At 43.2% G+C, this 16005-nt stretch overlaps 1 protein-coding gene across 3 annotated transcripts in view; it reads right to left on the minus strand.

Annotated features, from left to right (window-relative positions):
- RPS6KC1 (ribosomal protein S6 kinase C1) overlaps positions 1-16005 on the minus strand; it is a 287188-nt gene that overhangs the window by 122485 nt on the left and 148698 nt on the right. For 2 of the 3 annotated variants that reach the window (XM_029593217.1, XM_029593218.1), the window contains exon 9: positions 9877-9969. The exons of the other annotated variant lie outside the window; for it this stretch is intronic. In XM_029593217.1, coding sequence (XP_029449077.1) covers positions 9877-9969 — 93 coding nt within the window. The remainder of the gene's footprint in view (positions 1-9876; positions 9970-16005) is intronic. 3 annotated transcript variants of the gene reach the window in all.

A 16005-nucleotide genomic window follows, 5' to 3' on the forward strand; every position in this document is an offset into this window, starting at 1 on the left:
ATGCTCACCTCTTTCTTTGCTGCACAGTCGATTCTGGGAAGAATGGCGGCCTCTGCCAACTACCGCCGACCTACCTGGTGTACCGGGGATGGTGTGGGTGATGCCGACCGCCAACTTGTTTCAGGAATCATCTAAGCCGCGCGCGCCACCTTTGTACACATCATGGTGGGAACCTCAGGGGTGTCCCCTCTGGATGACATCGATTCGCTGCTGTACTTAAGCTGACTGGCCCTATGCTTCTATGAGTTAAAAAGGAGTTCCCTCATTGCTGAATCCGCTCCATTCTTGGACTTCCAGTTCCAGACTTCTCACTTGGCGTTGAACGCTCTGGGTTCCTGCTCCTTGGGGGCCCTTTTGTGTTCCTGGCTATCCGCTCCTCGGAGGGCCTCCTGCCTTGGACTGCTACCTGTCCTGCTTCTCGGGACATTCTCCTGGAACTACCTCTTACGAGTACTTTACTACGGACTTCAACAATACCAAGCCTTACTAAGATTCTCTATGGTGTACTCCATGCCTCGGGCCACTACCATATTTTCCTCAGTAGGAGTCGCTCTGGTCTAACCTGCACTGCAGGTTATTGCCACACCATCTACAGGACTCACCATGGGTCCCTGCACCTCAGACTACTTCATCTTCACCACAGAACAGACATCCTCGGCGTACCCCGCTCTGTGGGCCACTACCGGATCTACACATCTGAGGTAATTGCTACACTTCTGAAGAGACTTCCTGGCGTACCCCGCTCTGCAGGCCACTAACTGATCTTCACATCGGAGGTATCACCTTGGGTATACCCCTCTGCTCTGAACTGTACTTTAACTACACCTCCCGCTCCACGGGCTTTACTTTTCCTTCCTTCATAATAAAGTCTCTACCTACAGCTGTGTCCTACGCCACTAAGACCACGCCTACCAATGGTGAGGCTCACAGGGTTCCTCCCTGTGGGCTGAGACATCTCTCACCTCGGCCCAGGGTTCACATTCTTACAAAAACATAACAATTACAGTTCAATCAAAAGAATGAGGCATTATATTAGAAGTCCTCTGCTTGGTTGGCCTACTGGAAGTCACTGAAGACTGGTCTGTTAGGCCCATGACTTTGCTAGTCAAAGAGCTCCATTTGTCTTTGTAGTCACTGGCAGCTTGAAGGGTGGGAGGGAGAGAGAGTGTTCCACAGATCAGATGCCGCTCCTTTGAAGGTTAGACAATTCTTTTGGTTAGATTACAAGTTTCAGATGGGTGGTAACCCCTCACGTTTTCTATCAAACAGGTGGGACCAATACACTTCAGTGCCTTGAATGTAAGGGATACGAATTTAAATGTAGTGCACAAGGTGAATGGGAGCCAATGTAGAGATTACAGGAGAGGGGAGACCTGTTCCCATTCTCTGCTGCTGGTCGCAGCATTTGGCGTGTCGCTAGTTTGGTTGTTGTCTTTAAGGGGTAGTCCCACGTAGATGATGTTGTATTGAAACTTAGCTGCCAAGCACATAACCAATCCACAAGCTTTTTTAGATCACTTCTCATTCTGTCTACTCCGTGAGGGGTGTCCACTCTATTACAGATCTTAATATCATCCTAAATTCATCTTAAGAAGGGGCATTTGAAGTCAAACCTGGCTAGTTATGCCATTCTTTAAAAAAAAAACAAAAAAAACCCTATGAGTTTTAAGACCTACCCATGCTTCTTTCAATCTGATACCACAAAGGTTTCCTTCTCTACAATATCCTCACCATATCAAGATGCCTTTTAACCGATGTCAAATAAGAGGAGTGCATTTTGCATTTATAATCTGAACCACATGCCAATTCTAAAGAACTTGAATAGGCTTTTTTTTTTTTTAATGCTGATAAAAGTAGATTAAACATGAAAGTACAAGAACAAATTACATGTAAGCTAACCATGAGACAAGTATTCAATGGACATTATATGACATGATTCAAATAGATATTGTATGAAATTATATGTTACCGGTTATCTATTGGCGCCTCTGTTAAGTACTAACATTTGTGCCTGCCTATTTGTGCCAGCCTGTAAACCGTTATGATGGTAAATAACTTAATGACGGTATAGAAAAGATTTTAAATTAAAAAATAAAATTAATAAATAAAGCATGAGAAGGAAGGGATGCAACCCAAGTGATTTTCAATTAGTTTTGACACATTCAGGGGAGGCCATCCTCACTCCATGAGTTGCTATATTGTCTCGTGGCACAAGGACATGTAGGTACTTTCCTGAGTTCAGAGATGGACAGGTAGAAGAGAAGCAGAGATGGTCATTATCCAAAAGTTCAGCAGAACAGAGGTTTGGTATATATTTTTCCTGTACTGTATCCAGGCTACTGAATAAATAATGCATGTTAATGCAGTGTTTCTCAGTTTTTTTCACTAAGTGAGACACTCCATAACTGATCAGAGATTCAAAGGGCTACAATCCACTGCTAATTTCTTTTCAGCAGTAATAATGAATCAGTTCTATTTTATTCTACAGTGCTCCACTGCAAAAACTGCAAATAAAAATAGGTCTCATATCAATATTATATAAAAAAAATATATATAACTGCAAAACTTATACAATGGTTCATTCATATTCATTATTAAGCTGCCTAGGTGGCCTAAACTATGTTTGTCTCATGGCCCTTCATATTTTCAACATAAAGTGTTTATTTATATTGTAATGGGCATTATATTCCCCTGGTGAATATAAGAAGAGAGGCTGAAAGGAAAACCTGGGAAGGAAATCCAGTATGTAAAAGAAATCAGAAAAGGAGGTGGACTCCAACTCCCAGGAGGCATGGGAGGTCTGGAGGGGGAGAAACTTCCCAGGCTTTGCCCTATCAAGAGGCTGAGAGAGCCCAGGCATGGCCGAAGAAGAGTGAGAACTTGTTTGAAAGAGAAGCAGGGCAGGAACCGGAAGGAGCTCTACTAAAACCAGAGTTGGAGGTCCTGAGCAGCCCTGAGGATGAGCCGGAGCCGATGGACTTGGAAGATGAGTAGTGGAGACACTCATGGAGACTACAGGTCAGGAGCTTTAAGTCAACGCTGCTGTGGGGTGTTGCAGCCATAGTGAAAGGGAAACTACAAACCCCAGCTGCAGGCTACAGTGGGAGGTGGCAGTAGGGTCGGGTTCCTAAGAACCAAGTCCATAGAACGCAGCCAATTGTGCAGCAAGCAATTTTGAGCAGCGTGCAGTAGGAGTAAGGTGAGAGTTGCTTTCTTATCATATGAGTTTGAGACTAATGTGGTTTGATAAAGTAAATTTATACAGACTTTAAACTACTAGGATAATTTGGGACTGTGTATGCTTAACCCAGCTCACCAACTGGGGTGAGAAGATTTAAACCCATAGCTGTGATACCCTGGAAGGAACGGGGTGAAGTATAGGCATTAGAGATTGGAGTACCTGGCCTGGGGAGCTCAGAGGGTGGAACTGGGGAAGCTGTAAGGAGGAGCCGGGCATTGGGACTGTGGAAAAGCACCCCTGAGGCTCAACCAGTGGTTCAGTTTCTTGTATAACCAGAGAATTGCAGCTGGATTGTGACTTGGAGAGTGACTGGTGGCACAAACCCGTGACAATATTTATTTTGAATTATTAATCACACTTCAAAAACGCTGCTGTACAACATATTAAAAACAATAAACTCAAACAAAAATATCCTAATCAAACAAAATCACCATATAATCATCTCATGAAAACAATAAAACCATAGAATATTAATCTGCAAATAAGGGAAGGAGTGCATTTTGAATTTATAATCTGAACCACATACCAAACAGATACACAAGAACATAAAATCCAAATACAGGTACAAAATGAGATTGTAAGCCCTGTGGGGATAGGGAAATATCTCTTGTATCTGAATGTAATCCGCTTTGATGTACACTGTGAAGTGGCAAAAAAAAACAGAATATACAAATCTAAATAAATAAATAAATAATAATAGACATTAGAAATTTCAGAGATTAAATCCCCACCCACATACACTAGAAAAAAATAAATATAAAACAACAAACAGGACTACATAAAAACATGTGAAAACCAAGCAATTGATGCCATAAAAGCCAATAAAATATAAAACATAGGATTCTTAAATAAAACCCTCACTATTTAAAATCTGCTCTAACAACCATGTCTTCACAGAACTGTCTGAATCTCATAATCCTTTGCAAGGCACGTTTCTCTAGGGAACGGTCTGAAGCATCAGGTAAGGATAGTACCATTTTTCAAAGGTACTGCCAGCTCCTGGGAAAGAGATGAAAAGCTTGGTCATATCGCCAGCTTTAAAGTTTCAGCCCAGGGCAGCAGTAATATGAAGGCATGGGGACACCTGCTCAGAGAAGCAGTGGCAACTCTAAAGGGGACCCAACAGGACTAGGGGTGGCTTCTATGTGGGAATTTGATCTACCTTGGGTAAGATGTGCAGAAAATCGCTGCTGGGCAGACTAGCTGGGCCTTTTTGGTCTTTATCTGCTATGTTACTATGGATAGCATACCAGAGACGGCCTGCTGTTACAGAAAAAGATTTTGCATGTGTTCCTACTAAATCTAATTTCTGACACTACAGGTACGTGTGAAAATGACTCTCGTGATGATCTTAAACAAGAGGTTGGGTTAGGCTTTTCGCTGCACTGTCAGGTATGCAAGCCTAATGCTATTCAAGGACTTAAAAGTCAGGGTCAGAACTTTGACTGAATATTGAAAGGGAATCCAGTGAAGATCTTTTAAGATGGGGATAACAGGACCTCTAAAATTACAATTAGCAAGCATCCTGGCTGCAGCAGTTTGGATCAGCTGTAATCCTTCCATACGCAGAACGGTATACGGTGCATTGCAGTAATCCAGCCTGGATACCACAAGTAACATAGTAATGATGGCAGAAAAAGGCCAAATGGTCCATCCAAGCAATTCCGTGCTTCTTCCCTACTGTCTGTATATCAGTACCCCGGACTGTAAAACGTCAGGACCTAGGGTTGGCTGTCGTCTGAATCCTATTCCCCCTTAACCCCATCGCCAAAGAGGAGAGCGATGTTGCCTTCTGTTAAAGGCAGTCGTAACTGCTGTTCCGTGCGGGCCACCCAAGTCTATATGTAAACTGTGTGTGTAGCAGAAAAATTATAATTCTTCATTTCCATTCTCAAGCCTGCAGGCATCCTCTGTGCTCGTCCCATGTCCTTTTGAGTTCCATTACTGTTCTTGCCTTCACCACTTCTTCCAGGAAGGACATTCCATGCATCCGCCAACCCTGTCCGTGAAGAAATATTTCCTGACATCGCTCCTGAATCTTCTCCCTTGGAGTTTTATATTGTGACTTCCACTTTTGCAGCTCACGCATCACTAATTCCTTTCAGGTATTTGAAGGTCTGTATCACATCTCCCCTGTCTCTCCTCTTTTCCAGGGTATACATATATTAAGGTCCTTCAGTCTCACCTCATAAGGCTTTTTGTGCAGGCCCACCATTTTGGTTCCCTCTCTATGGATCGCTTCCATTTTCTCCTTATCAATTTTGTGATGAGGTCTCCAGAACTAAACACAGTACTCTAGGGGAGGCCTCACCGGGGCCCTGTGGAGGAGCAGCCAAAGTGGTTAGAGCTGTGGGCTTTGAACCAGGGAATCCAGCGTTCAAATCCCGCTGCCACTCCTTCTAACCTTTGGCGAGTCACTTCACCTTCCATTGCCCTCAGGGACAAACTTAGATTGTGAATCCTCCAGGGAGAAGGGAAACACCTATAGTACCTGAATGTAATCTACTTTGAAGTGCCTAAAAAAGTAGAATATTTTAAAAAAACAAAAAAACACAAAACCCCTGTAAAGGTGGCATTATCACCTCCTTCTTCCTGCTCTCTATTCAGCTCAGCATCCCTCTGGCCTTAGCCACTACCTTATCACATTGCTCTGCCACCTTCTGCTACGGTGGTAGCTAAGGCCAGAGGGATGCAGTACTTGGATAACGATTGCAAGACGTTCTGCACCAAGAAATGGCTTCAATTGCTGCACTATCTACCGCTACCCTGAGAAAATGCAGCAGTCTGCACCTCCCTTGTAAGCTTGGAATCCAGCCGAACACCAAGATTACAAATCGTGTGGACTCACTGGTAGTACAGAATTTTCTATGCCTATCTGAAAATTCAAATCTGGTTTGGAGGTTCTGCCCAGTCCCAAAACCTCATTTGTTACGGCTTAATTTCTCTCACCCACTTTCCAACTGCTTCTACACATTGATTAACTGTCATTCCTCTCCTTCAGATCTTTCTCCAATAAGAAGTGAAGCTAAATATCATCTGCATATAAGAGATATGCAAATGAAAATTATTTAATGACATAATAGTTTAATTATGCTTAAATTTAATTTAAAACATGCTTAAGCTGTATCCAAGTTTTTCTCTCCCCCTGTTCTATGTAAGACAACTTTGTCACTGTTTTTATGGTTGCAATGTAAACCGGAGTGATAATTAACTCTGTTATTTGAACTTCGGTATAGAAAAGTTATAAACAGAGTAATTAATTAATTAATTAATTAATTAATTAATTAAAAGAGGTGATAGAACGAACACCTGTGGCACTCCGTTAGAGTTAAGGATTCCCAAACCTAGATTAGCGATGCAGGGCCACCCCCCACCTTTCATTGCTGTCTTTCCAGTGGTCTTCATAATAGTGCCACACGTCAGCCCTGGCAGTAAAATCCTCTTTTATTATTGCATTTCCTAACTATTGGGAAAACCACCAATGGAGCCCAATCCAAACTGAAATTTGTAGTAAAGCAAGGTGTACTGTGCAGGCAAAATCCCACAGATTGGCTGACTTGGTGGGGAGAAAGGCTGGATCACATTAAACACTCTGTAGCGCCAACAATATCCAGCTGGACTGGGTGCACAGAAAATAGCTACGCTGTGCCATGTTGTCTCTCCCCCTACCCATCTTTCCCTCTTAAAATCCCCTCCCCCAAGATGCATCCTTCAGGACTGGAAGAAAGTCTCCTGCAAGACTCGTCCACCGTACCGGAGTTTGGCAGGCAGGAGTTGCCGTAGTTGCAACGACCCTTTTGTTCTCCTTCCCAGCGCGCAGGCTTGCCACCACCACATTGTGCCCAAACCTCGCCCGCCCCGCTGACAGGAGACATAGCTTTCTCCATGCAGCATTACAACTTGAGTTATGGGTCCAGCCAAAGTGGTGCCTCTTTATAAATGTTGCTTCAAAGAAATGACAGAGTGGTGGCCTAGTGGTTAGGGCAGCGGCTAGGAGCCAGGGAAACCAGGGATCAAATTCCACTGTCACTCCTCGTGACCTTGGGCAAGTCACTTTACCCTTTGTTGCCTCAGGTACAAACTTAGGGGGTCATTTATCAAATTGCGTTATGGCGTTTTCGAGAGTGAGGAAGTGAGGAGTGAGGAAACTCGGCCAAAGATGAGATTTGTGCAATGTTCTCTCAACCTAGCTTGATGGACATCAAGCTAGGTTGAGAGGACATCAACCTAGCTTGATGTCCATCAAGCTAGGTTGAGAGGACATTGCACAAATCTCATCTTTGGCCGAGTTTCCTCACTCGGAAGGTCATCAAATCTTCACAAGAGACCACTGTTCTGTCGTACGTCTCACTTTGAATGTCAAAGTGGCCCCTAACCCCTACACTAATACCTAAACCTCACCTCGAGTTACTAGGTGGGCTTCCCATAAAGATATAAATACCTATCTAGTGTGAGAGCATTATGGCTAGTCTCAATCTCTCTCTCTCTCCATCTCTCCGGCCCTGATAGCTAGGCTGGCTCTCTGGGAGCTTCAAAACTACTAAAAATGGTCCACCCAGTGGTTGTATGCAGGAAAGACAACAATTCTGAAATGTATCGCAAAATGTGAAAAGGTTAGCGTTTTGCATAAACTTTGCGATAAACTGCCTATTATCATAAAGCACACCCCTTTTCCTATCGCATGCAATATTAGTGCATTTTGATAAATCCAGGCCTTAGATTGTGAGCCCTCTGGGGATAGGGAAATACCTATAGTACCTAAATGTAATCTGCTTTGATGAACACTCTGAAGTGCCGAAAAGTGGAATATAAAAAAATCTAAAATAAAACACATTTATTTGGTATGGCCTATATTGGGAAATATTTTATAAAATATATCATTTAAAATTTTATAGATCTAGCATAAGCCACCCAACTCACTCTATTACCACACCTGACACATTAACAAATTTTGCTCTGTGGCAGAGACGATGCCCATGATTTTCCAAGCTACGTGAGCTGCACATATAAATGTATAAATATGCGGAAATCCTCCTTGAAAACAGTTGACACTGAGCATGCACACAAACATTAAGCATATAAATAAAAAAACATCTGAGGGTGAACAGATTCAAGTATGGCAATACTATGTGAATGTAAACACAGGAATCTAGGGAACAAAAGGATTCACAAGATATGGAAAAATATGCTAAAGCTATGTTAAATCCAAAATGATCACTCTAAATCAGTCAAATATATATATTTTATTTTAAGTCTAAGCAATTAATAAAATAAAAATACATTATGAGGAAGTAAAACAATTAATTCAAGAACAACAACAACAACAATTTCAAGCAAACCAAGAGGCTCAATGCAAGCTTCACTGGTGCAGAAGACATCACAATAGATGCAAGAACACAATCACAACATGTTTAATGTCATTAAAACTATCAGAAAAATCTTTGCCAGCTCTCCTACCAAGATTTGCATGAAGGAACACTAAAAGAAACCCTTTTCTCAAGAGCTGAAGTTATTGATTGTATCAGCGACAACCACCCAATAAAAACGCAAAAAAGGCACATCATTGGGAGGAATTTCAATGAGCTTAACTGTCAAACTTAATTAAAGGGTACTACTTCAACATGAAGGGACTAATGTAGTAAAGGCAATTTCCATCTTTTGGAATGTCTGGCCTGAAATGCCCTATTCTACAAATACAACTTTCTGAAGACTTTATAAGTTATTACTGTGCAGCCAACTGCAAGAAACTTGAGTCTTCTGTTATTAGCAGAGAGGTAGGGATGGGTCAAGGAGGCGATGAACTTGGGCAGAGGAGGATAGGATGCTACTGTATGGACTAGTGAAGAGTGCAAAGTCCTGCTTTAATAAAGAATGGTTGCTTTAAAGAGGAGCTGTGGCACAGCTGATGAGAGTTTGCTATTCTGAAGTTGATTTTCCTGCATGCAAAGAATTAGGTCATCCTGATGCAACAATTTCTTCCCTCTTTTCACTTTCATTACTTATTGGAGGGGTCCTGCTCCTGTTACATTTTCAACAAAAAAAAAAAAGTCATGATTTTGCACATGACAGGAAAATGTTAATTATCCTCACATTATCCGAATCCCTTGCTCGTGTGCCACACACCAAACAGACATTGGCTTGACTTGTTGCCAGACGTCTGCCTGGACTGGGACTTTCAAAGACAGAGGTGAAAGCAAAACTGCTTTTCCAGGGAGGTTTCCTCTCAAAATCCGTGTCCTGCTGTTAATTACTGAATGTGAAAACACATTATTTGGTTGCATATTTCCAACCACCAAGCCCATGCAGGAGGACAAATCGACAAAAGGATCTGACTGCTCCCCCGCACAACAACTGCAAAGGCTTCTTTTTAAAGTCTGGCCTTCTGCTGCTGAACACCACTAAACATGTACCTGGCTCCTTTAGCTCAAATATATTTTGCATGACCTTACATGAATTGCTTACATAAAAGCTTTTTTTTTTTTTTCCCCTGTGCCTTTTGTTATTTTAAAGTGCAGATGCATCTGAGTCATTTTCCTCTTTTGTTTCATATCCTCAAGATCCCAGGGCTTCAAAGACGGAATGACAGCATGAAGTCGATTTACCACTGAACTCTCGGAAAGACACAGAAGAATTACCTTGCCAATCACCCCAAGGACTCGAAAGGCCTTCAGTTCCTCGGCAGGGCTCCTTAGGTTCCAAGAGGGCCTTGAACTTCGCGGTCCTGGAGGCTAATGGAAGATATCAAAGATTAGACATCAATCAGAGAGGCACTTGAAGGAAGGCCGCCCGCTGAAGCAAATGCCAGGCCGAAGGAAACTAAATCTATCATAAATCAGAGAGAGAGTGGAGATGAAAGGTGAAGTTTTTCTGTTTGTCCTCAGCGCTAAGGTTGCAAGTAAATAAATCACGAGAACATGGGGAAACCAAAAAAAAAAAAAAAAAGTAACAGGAAAGCAACTCACAAGTCGAGGCGGCTTGCAGTGCAAGGCAGTTAATTAGAGAGCATCCAGCCACTGAAATGAAAAACTGGCTGCAGAGGCCCCCCACAATTAATTACATCCACAGTGGCATTTAGGCAGGATGAGAAGGCGAGTCACCTACCTTGAGAATATGGATATTGGTGGCTTCGGAAACGTACGCTGGACTTTCAGAATGAACTGGATTAGATTTGCACATGGGGGGTGAGGAATTGTCAAAGGCAATTGTGTTCATAAAACAGGACTTGTTAGGAAACTGCTTGGAACTTGAGCACAACCCAAATGTGTGCATGCTTTTACAGAGAGTGTGGGTTCATAGGCCTACTTTTGATTTTTAAAAGGTATGCCTGCAAAAGTAAAACGCCCAAATCACACCCTGCAAAAAGCAGATTAGTTTGTGCTTTTTCAGAGCAGACTTATGCGAGTACATTACCTTTGAACACTGGCATAATTTATGCGTTTTTGAAATATCTTAAGTTATAAAATTAGCTTCCCTATGTTCAGCATAAAGAAGAAAGGGATAAGTAGGAATTGTAAACCTATTTCCAGAGTTTTCCTGATTTTTTTTTAACTAATGCATCTGGCTCAGATCCTTCTAATTAGTTTGGTCATCCCAGGCGATGGTTTACAACATGTGAATAGGGAAAATTATTTAGAAGTGTTCCACAGGAAGCTACCAAAGACCAAAGCCATTTATGCAGGTTCACAATGATGATTTTCCTGGGACAACTGCCCTCCTCCAAGCAGTTAAAAGTACATGTGAGCTTCTGCAGCACATGCACAGGCAAGCTGAACTAAATAGAGTTGTTCCCTGGTTGCGTGTTTAGGTCAGGAGAAGAAAAACAGCATGCGCACATTCTCTTTTCCTATGCACACGCACTCTTCAGGCCCCGTGCAGCCGCTCGCACAAACACGCACATTCTCTTTTCCTATACACACGCACTCTTCAGGCCCCGTGCAGCCGCTCGCACAAACACGCACATTCTCTTTTCCTATGCACACGCACTTTTCAGGCTCCGTGCAGCCGCTCGCACAAACACGCACATTCTCTTTTCCTATGCACACGCACTCTTCAGGCCCCGTGCAGCCGCTCGCACAAACACGCACATTCTCTTTTCCAATGCACACGCACTCTTCAGGCTCCGTGCAGCCGCTCGCACAAACACGCACATTCTCTTTTCCAATGCACACGCACTCTTCAGGCCCCGTGCAGCCGCTCGCACAATCACGCACATTCTCTTTTCCAATGCACACGCACACTTCAGGCTCCGTTCAGCCGCTCGCACAAACAGCACATTCTCTTTTCCAATGTACATGTACTCTTCAGGCTCCATGCAGCCGCTCACACAAACACGCACATTCTCTTTTCCTTTGCACATGCACTCTTCAGGCTCCGTGCAGCCGCTCGCACAAACACGCACATTCTCTTTTCCTATGCACACGCACTCTTCAGGCCCCGTGCAGCCGCTCGCACAAACACGCACATTCTCTTTTCCAATGCACACGCACTCTTCAGGCTCCGTGCAGCCGCTCGCACAAACCCGCACATTCTCTTTTCCAATGCACACACACTCTTCAGGCTCCGTGCAGCCGCTCACACAAACACGCACATTCTCTTTTCCAATGCACACGCACTCTTCAGGCTCCGTGCAGCCGCTCGCACAAACACGCACATTCTCTTTTCCTATGCACACACACTCTTCAGGCTCCGTGCAGCCGCTCGCACAAACACGCACATTCTCTTTTCCAATGCACACACACTCTTCAGGCTCCGTGCAGCCGCTCGCACAAACACGCACATTCTCTTTTCCAATGCACACGCACTCTTCAGGCCCCGTGCAGCCGCTCGCACAAACACGCGTATAATAGATTAAGAGAGGGGTGCCTTTTGCTCATAATAATATAATACTATTTATAGGTACCATCCCAGTTAGTATTAACTTTATAATCATAAACCCATCACCAACCACCCTATATGTTTATAATTGCAGTGCCACCAACAATTTTTTAAAAAGATTTTTATGTTTTCATATTAAAACAAAATTTTTTCTAAAATTATCCAAAAAACTTTTCCTCCGCCCAAGCAATGTCCGCATTTCACCGTACTTGAAACTTCATAATCTGAAGATATTTAAAGCTAATTTTACTTAGCTGCTCGATAATCCCAAGGCCAAGTTTCGAACAAAGTCCTTTTTTCAGGGGCCACAGCATAGATCGGCGATGAACTACTCAAATGACGATGTTATAGTACCGCCACTGATAGAAGAAGGTGATTGAGAACTGCAAATATAAACATATAGGGTGGTTTGTGGTGGTTTTATGATTATAAAGTTGATACTATTTGGTAACCGGGATGGCACCAATCTCTCAACTCATCTCATACACACACACACACACACTCACACTCTACAGGCCCTCAGCCTCTCTCTTGCCTCTGGGCCTCCTCTTTACGGGGCGCTGCAGGATGGGCTCTACAGTGGCCCTGATCTTCTCGGGCCGCCCGCAATGTGGCATCCGCGGCGGCGGCCCTGCTACCGGGCCTCCTCCTCTTCTCAGCCCGCTGCGACTTCAGATTCGCAGATGACCATAAACGCTGCTCCTCTTCTGCACGTGGCTGTTGTTCCTCCTCCTTCCTGCCCGCGCGGCTCTGGCAACATTTTCTTCTGGGGCCGAGCGGGCAGGAAGGAGGAGGAGCACCTGCAGGTTTGGACGCAACATTTTTCTTCGGGCCTTGGTGACATGAGCTCCACCATGGCCCTGCCGATCTTCCTGCTGTGTGTGTCCAGCACACAGCACAGCACAGCGGTAGTTCACTGCTTAGCTGCCAGTGGGATGAGGTCCACCGGCGGCCGCATTGGCTCCCCCTGACCTCCCCTCGGTATACCACTGCTCGGCGCCCCCCTAATGCTCGGCGCCCTAGGCCCAGGCCTAGTTCGCCTAGTGCTTCCACCGGCCCTGCGCATGTATTCAGGTATGGCTAAAAGACAAGAGGTGGGTCGTAAGAAGTCATCCAGGTCAAACATGTTAATGTGAATTCAACAGTAGCAGAAATCAGCCAGAATGCCATTCCAGATGTCAATCAAAAATGTATTCCTAAATTTTATCCATACTCACTGCACTCAGTCAATGCTGTCAGTGTAGGGACCAATCCCTGTTTAGAATTAAGTTCTGAACGGGGCTAGGTCCCTTCACTGGCAGCTGATAATTTAATTTATTCACTGCACACTAAAGGCTGAATTTTTAAAACCCAGCCACGTACATATCTCTCGGTATTGACGCGTGCCGAGTGCATTTCAGAGCGGTACGCATGGAAGTGCCGAGTTCCTGAAAAGGGACGGGCCAAGGATGGTGTCTGGGTGGCCGGCCGGGACAACGCCATAAGAACATAAGAACATGCCATACTGGGTCAGACCAAGGGTCCATCAAGCCCAGCATCCTGTTTCCAACAGTGGCCAAATCCAGGCCATAAGAACCTGGCAAGTACACAAAAACTAAGTCTATTCCATGTTACCATTGCTAATGGCAGTGGCTATTCTCTAAGTGAACTTAATAGCAGGTAATGGACTTCTCCTCCAAGAACTTATCCAATCCTTTTTTAAACACAGCTATACTAACTGCACTAACCACATCCTCTGGCAACAAATTCCAGAGTTTAATTGTGCGTTGAGTAAAAAAGAACTTTCTCCGATTAGTTTTAAATGTGCCACATGCTAACTTCATGGAGTGCCCCCTAGTCTTTCTATTATCCAAAAGAGTAAATAACCGACTCACATCTACCCGTTCTAGACCTCTCATGATTTTAAACACCTCTATCATATCCCCTCTCAGCCGTCTCTTCTCTAAGCTGAAAAGTCCTAATCTCTTTAGTCTTTCCTCATAGGGGAGCTGTTCCATTCCCCTTATCATTTTGGTAATCTTTCTCTGTACCTTCTCCATCGCAATTATATCTTTTTTGAGATGCGGCGACCAGAATTGTATACAGTATTCAAGGTGCAGTCTCACCATGGAGCGATACAGAGGCATTATGACATTTTCCGTTTTATTCATCATTCCCTTTCTAATAATTCCCAACATTCTGTTTGCTTTTTTGACTGCCGCAGCACACTGAACTGACGATTTCAATGTGTTATCCACTATGACGCCTAGATCTCTTTCTTGGGTTGAAGCACCTAATATGGAACCTAACATTGTGTAACTATAGCATGGGTTATTTTTCCCTATATGCATCACCTTGCACTTATCCACATTAAATTTCATCTGCCATTTAGATGCCCAATTTTCCAGTCTCACAAGGACTTCCTGCAATTTATCACAATCTGCTTGTGATTTAACTACTCTGAACAATTTTCTATCATCTGCAAATTTGATTATCTCACTCGTCGTATTTCTTTCCAGATCATTTATAAATATATTGAAAAGTAAGGGTCCCAATACAGATCCCTGAGGCACTCCACTACCCACTCCCTTCCATTGAGAAAATTGTCCATTTAATCCTACTCTCTGTTTCCTGTCTTTTAGCCAGTTTGCAAGCCACGAAAGGACATCGCCACCTATCCCATGACTTTTTACTTTTCCTAGAAGCCTTTCATGAGGAACTTTGTCAAATGCCTTCTGAAAATCCAAGTATACTACATCTACCGGTTCACCTTTATCCACATGTTTATTAACTCCTTCAAAAAAGTGAAGCAGATTTGTGAGGCAAGACTTGCCTTGGGTAAAGCCATGCTGACTTTGTTCCATTAAACCATGTCTTTCTATATGTTCTGTGATTTTGATGTTTAGAACACTTTCCACTATTTTTCCTGGCACTGAAGTCAGGCTAACCAGTCTGTAGTTTCCCGGATTACCCATGGAGCCCTTTTTAAATATTGGGGTTACATTAGCTATCCTCCAGTCTTCAGGTACAATGGATGATTTTAATGATAGGTTAAAAACTTTTACTAATAGCTCTGAAATTTCATTCTTTAGTTCCTTCAGAACTCTGGGGTGTATCCCATCTGGTCCAGGTGATTTACTACTCTTCAGTTTGTCAATCAGGTCTACCACATCTTCTAGGGTCACTGTGATTTGATTCAGTCCATCTGAACCATTACCCATGAAAACCTTCTCCAGTACGGGTACCTCCCCAACATCCTCTTCAGTAAACACCGAAGCAAAGAATCATTTAATCTTTCCGCGATGGCCTTATCTTCTCTAAGTGCCCCTTTAACCCCTCAATCATCTAAGGGTCCAACTGATTCCCTCCCAAGCTTTCTGCTTCGGATATATTTTAAAAAGTTTTTACTGTGAGTTTTTGCCTCTACGGCCAACTTCTTTTCAAATTGTCTCTTAGCCTGTCTTATCAATGTCTTACATTTAACTTGCCAACGTTTATGCATTATGTTTTAATGTAACTTTTCATTTCTACCAAGATGTTAATTTGGTTTTCCCCCTGTTCTATTGTAAACCGGTACGATAAGACCTGGTCTTGAGTATCGTTATAGTAAAAGAAGTTAAATAAATAAAATAAATAAATTATCCTATTTTCTTCTGTTGGATCCTTCTTCCAATTTTTGAATGAAGATCTTTTGGCTAAAAGAGCTTCTTTCACCTCCCCTTTTAATTATGCCGGTAATCGTTTTGCCTTCTTTCCACCTTTCTTAATGTGTGGAATACATCTGGACTGTGCTTCTAGAATGGTATTTTTTTAACAATGACCACGCCTCTTGCACGTTTTTTTTTTACTGTTATAGCTGCTCCTTTCAGTTTTTTTCTAACAATTTTTCTCATTTTATCAAAGTTTCCCTT

This window comes from Rhinatrema bivittatum, chromosome 3 (assembly GCF_901001135.1).
Source record: "Rhinatrema bivittatum chromosome 3, aRhiBiv1.1, whole genome shotgun sequence".
NCBI lineage: Eukaryota > Metazoa > Chordata > Amphibia > Gymnophiona > Rhinatrematidae > Rhinatrema > Rhinatrema bivittatum.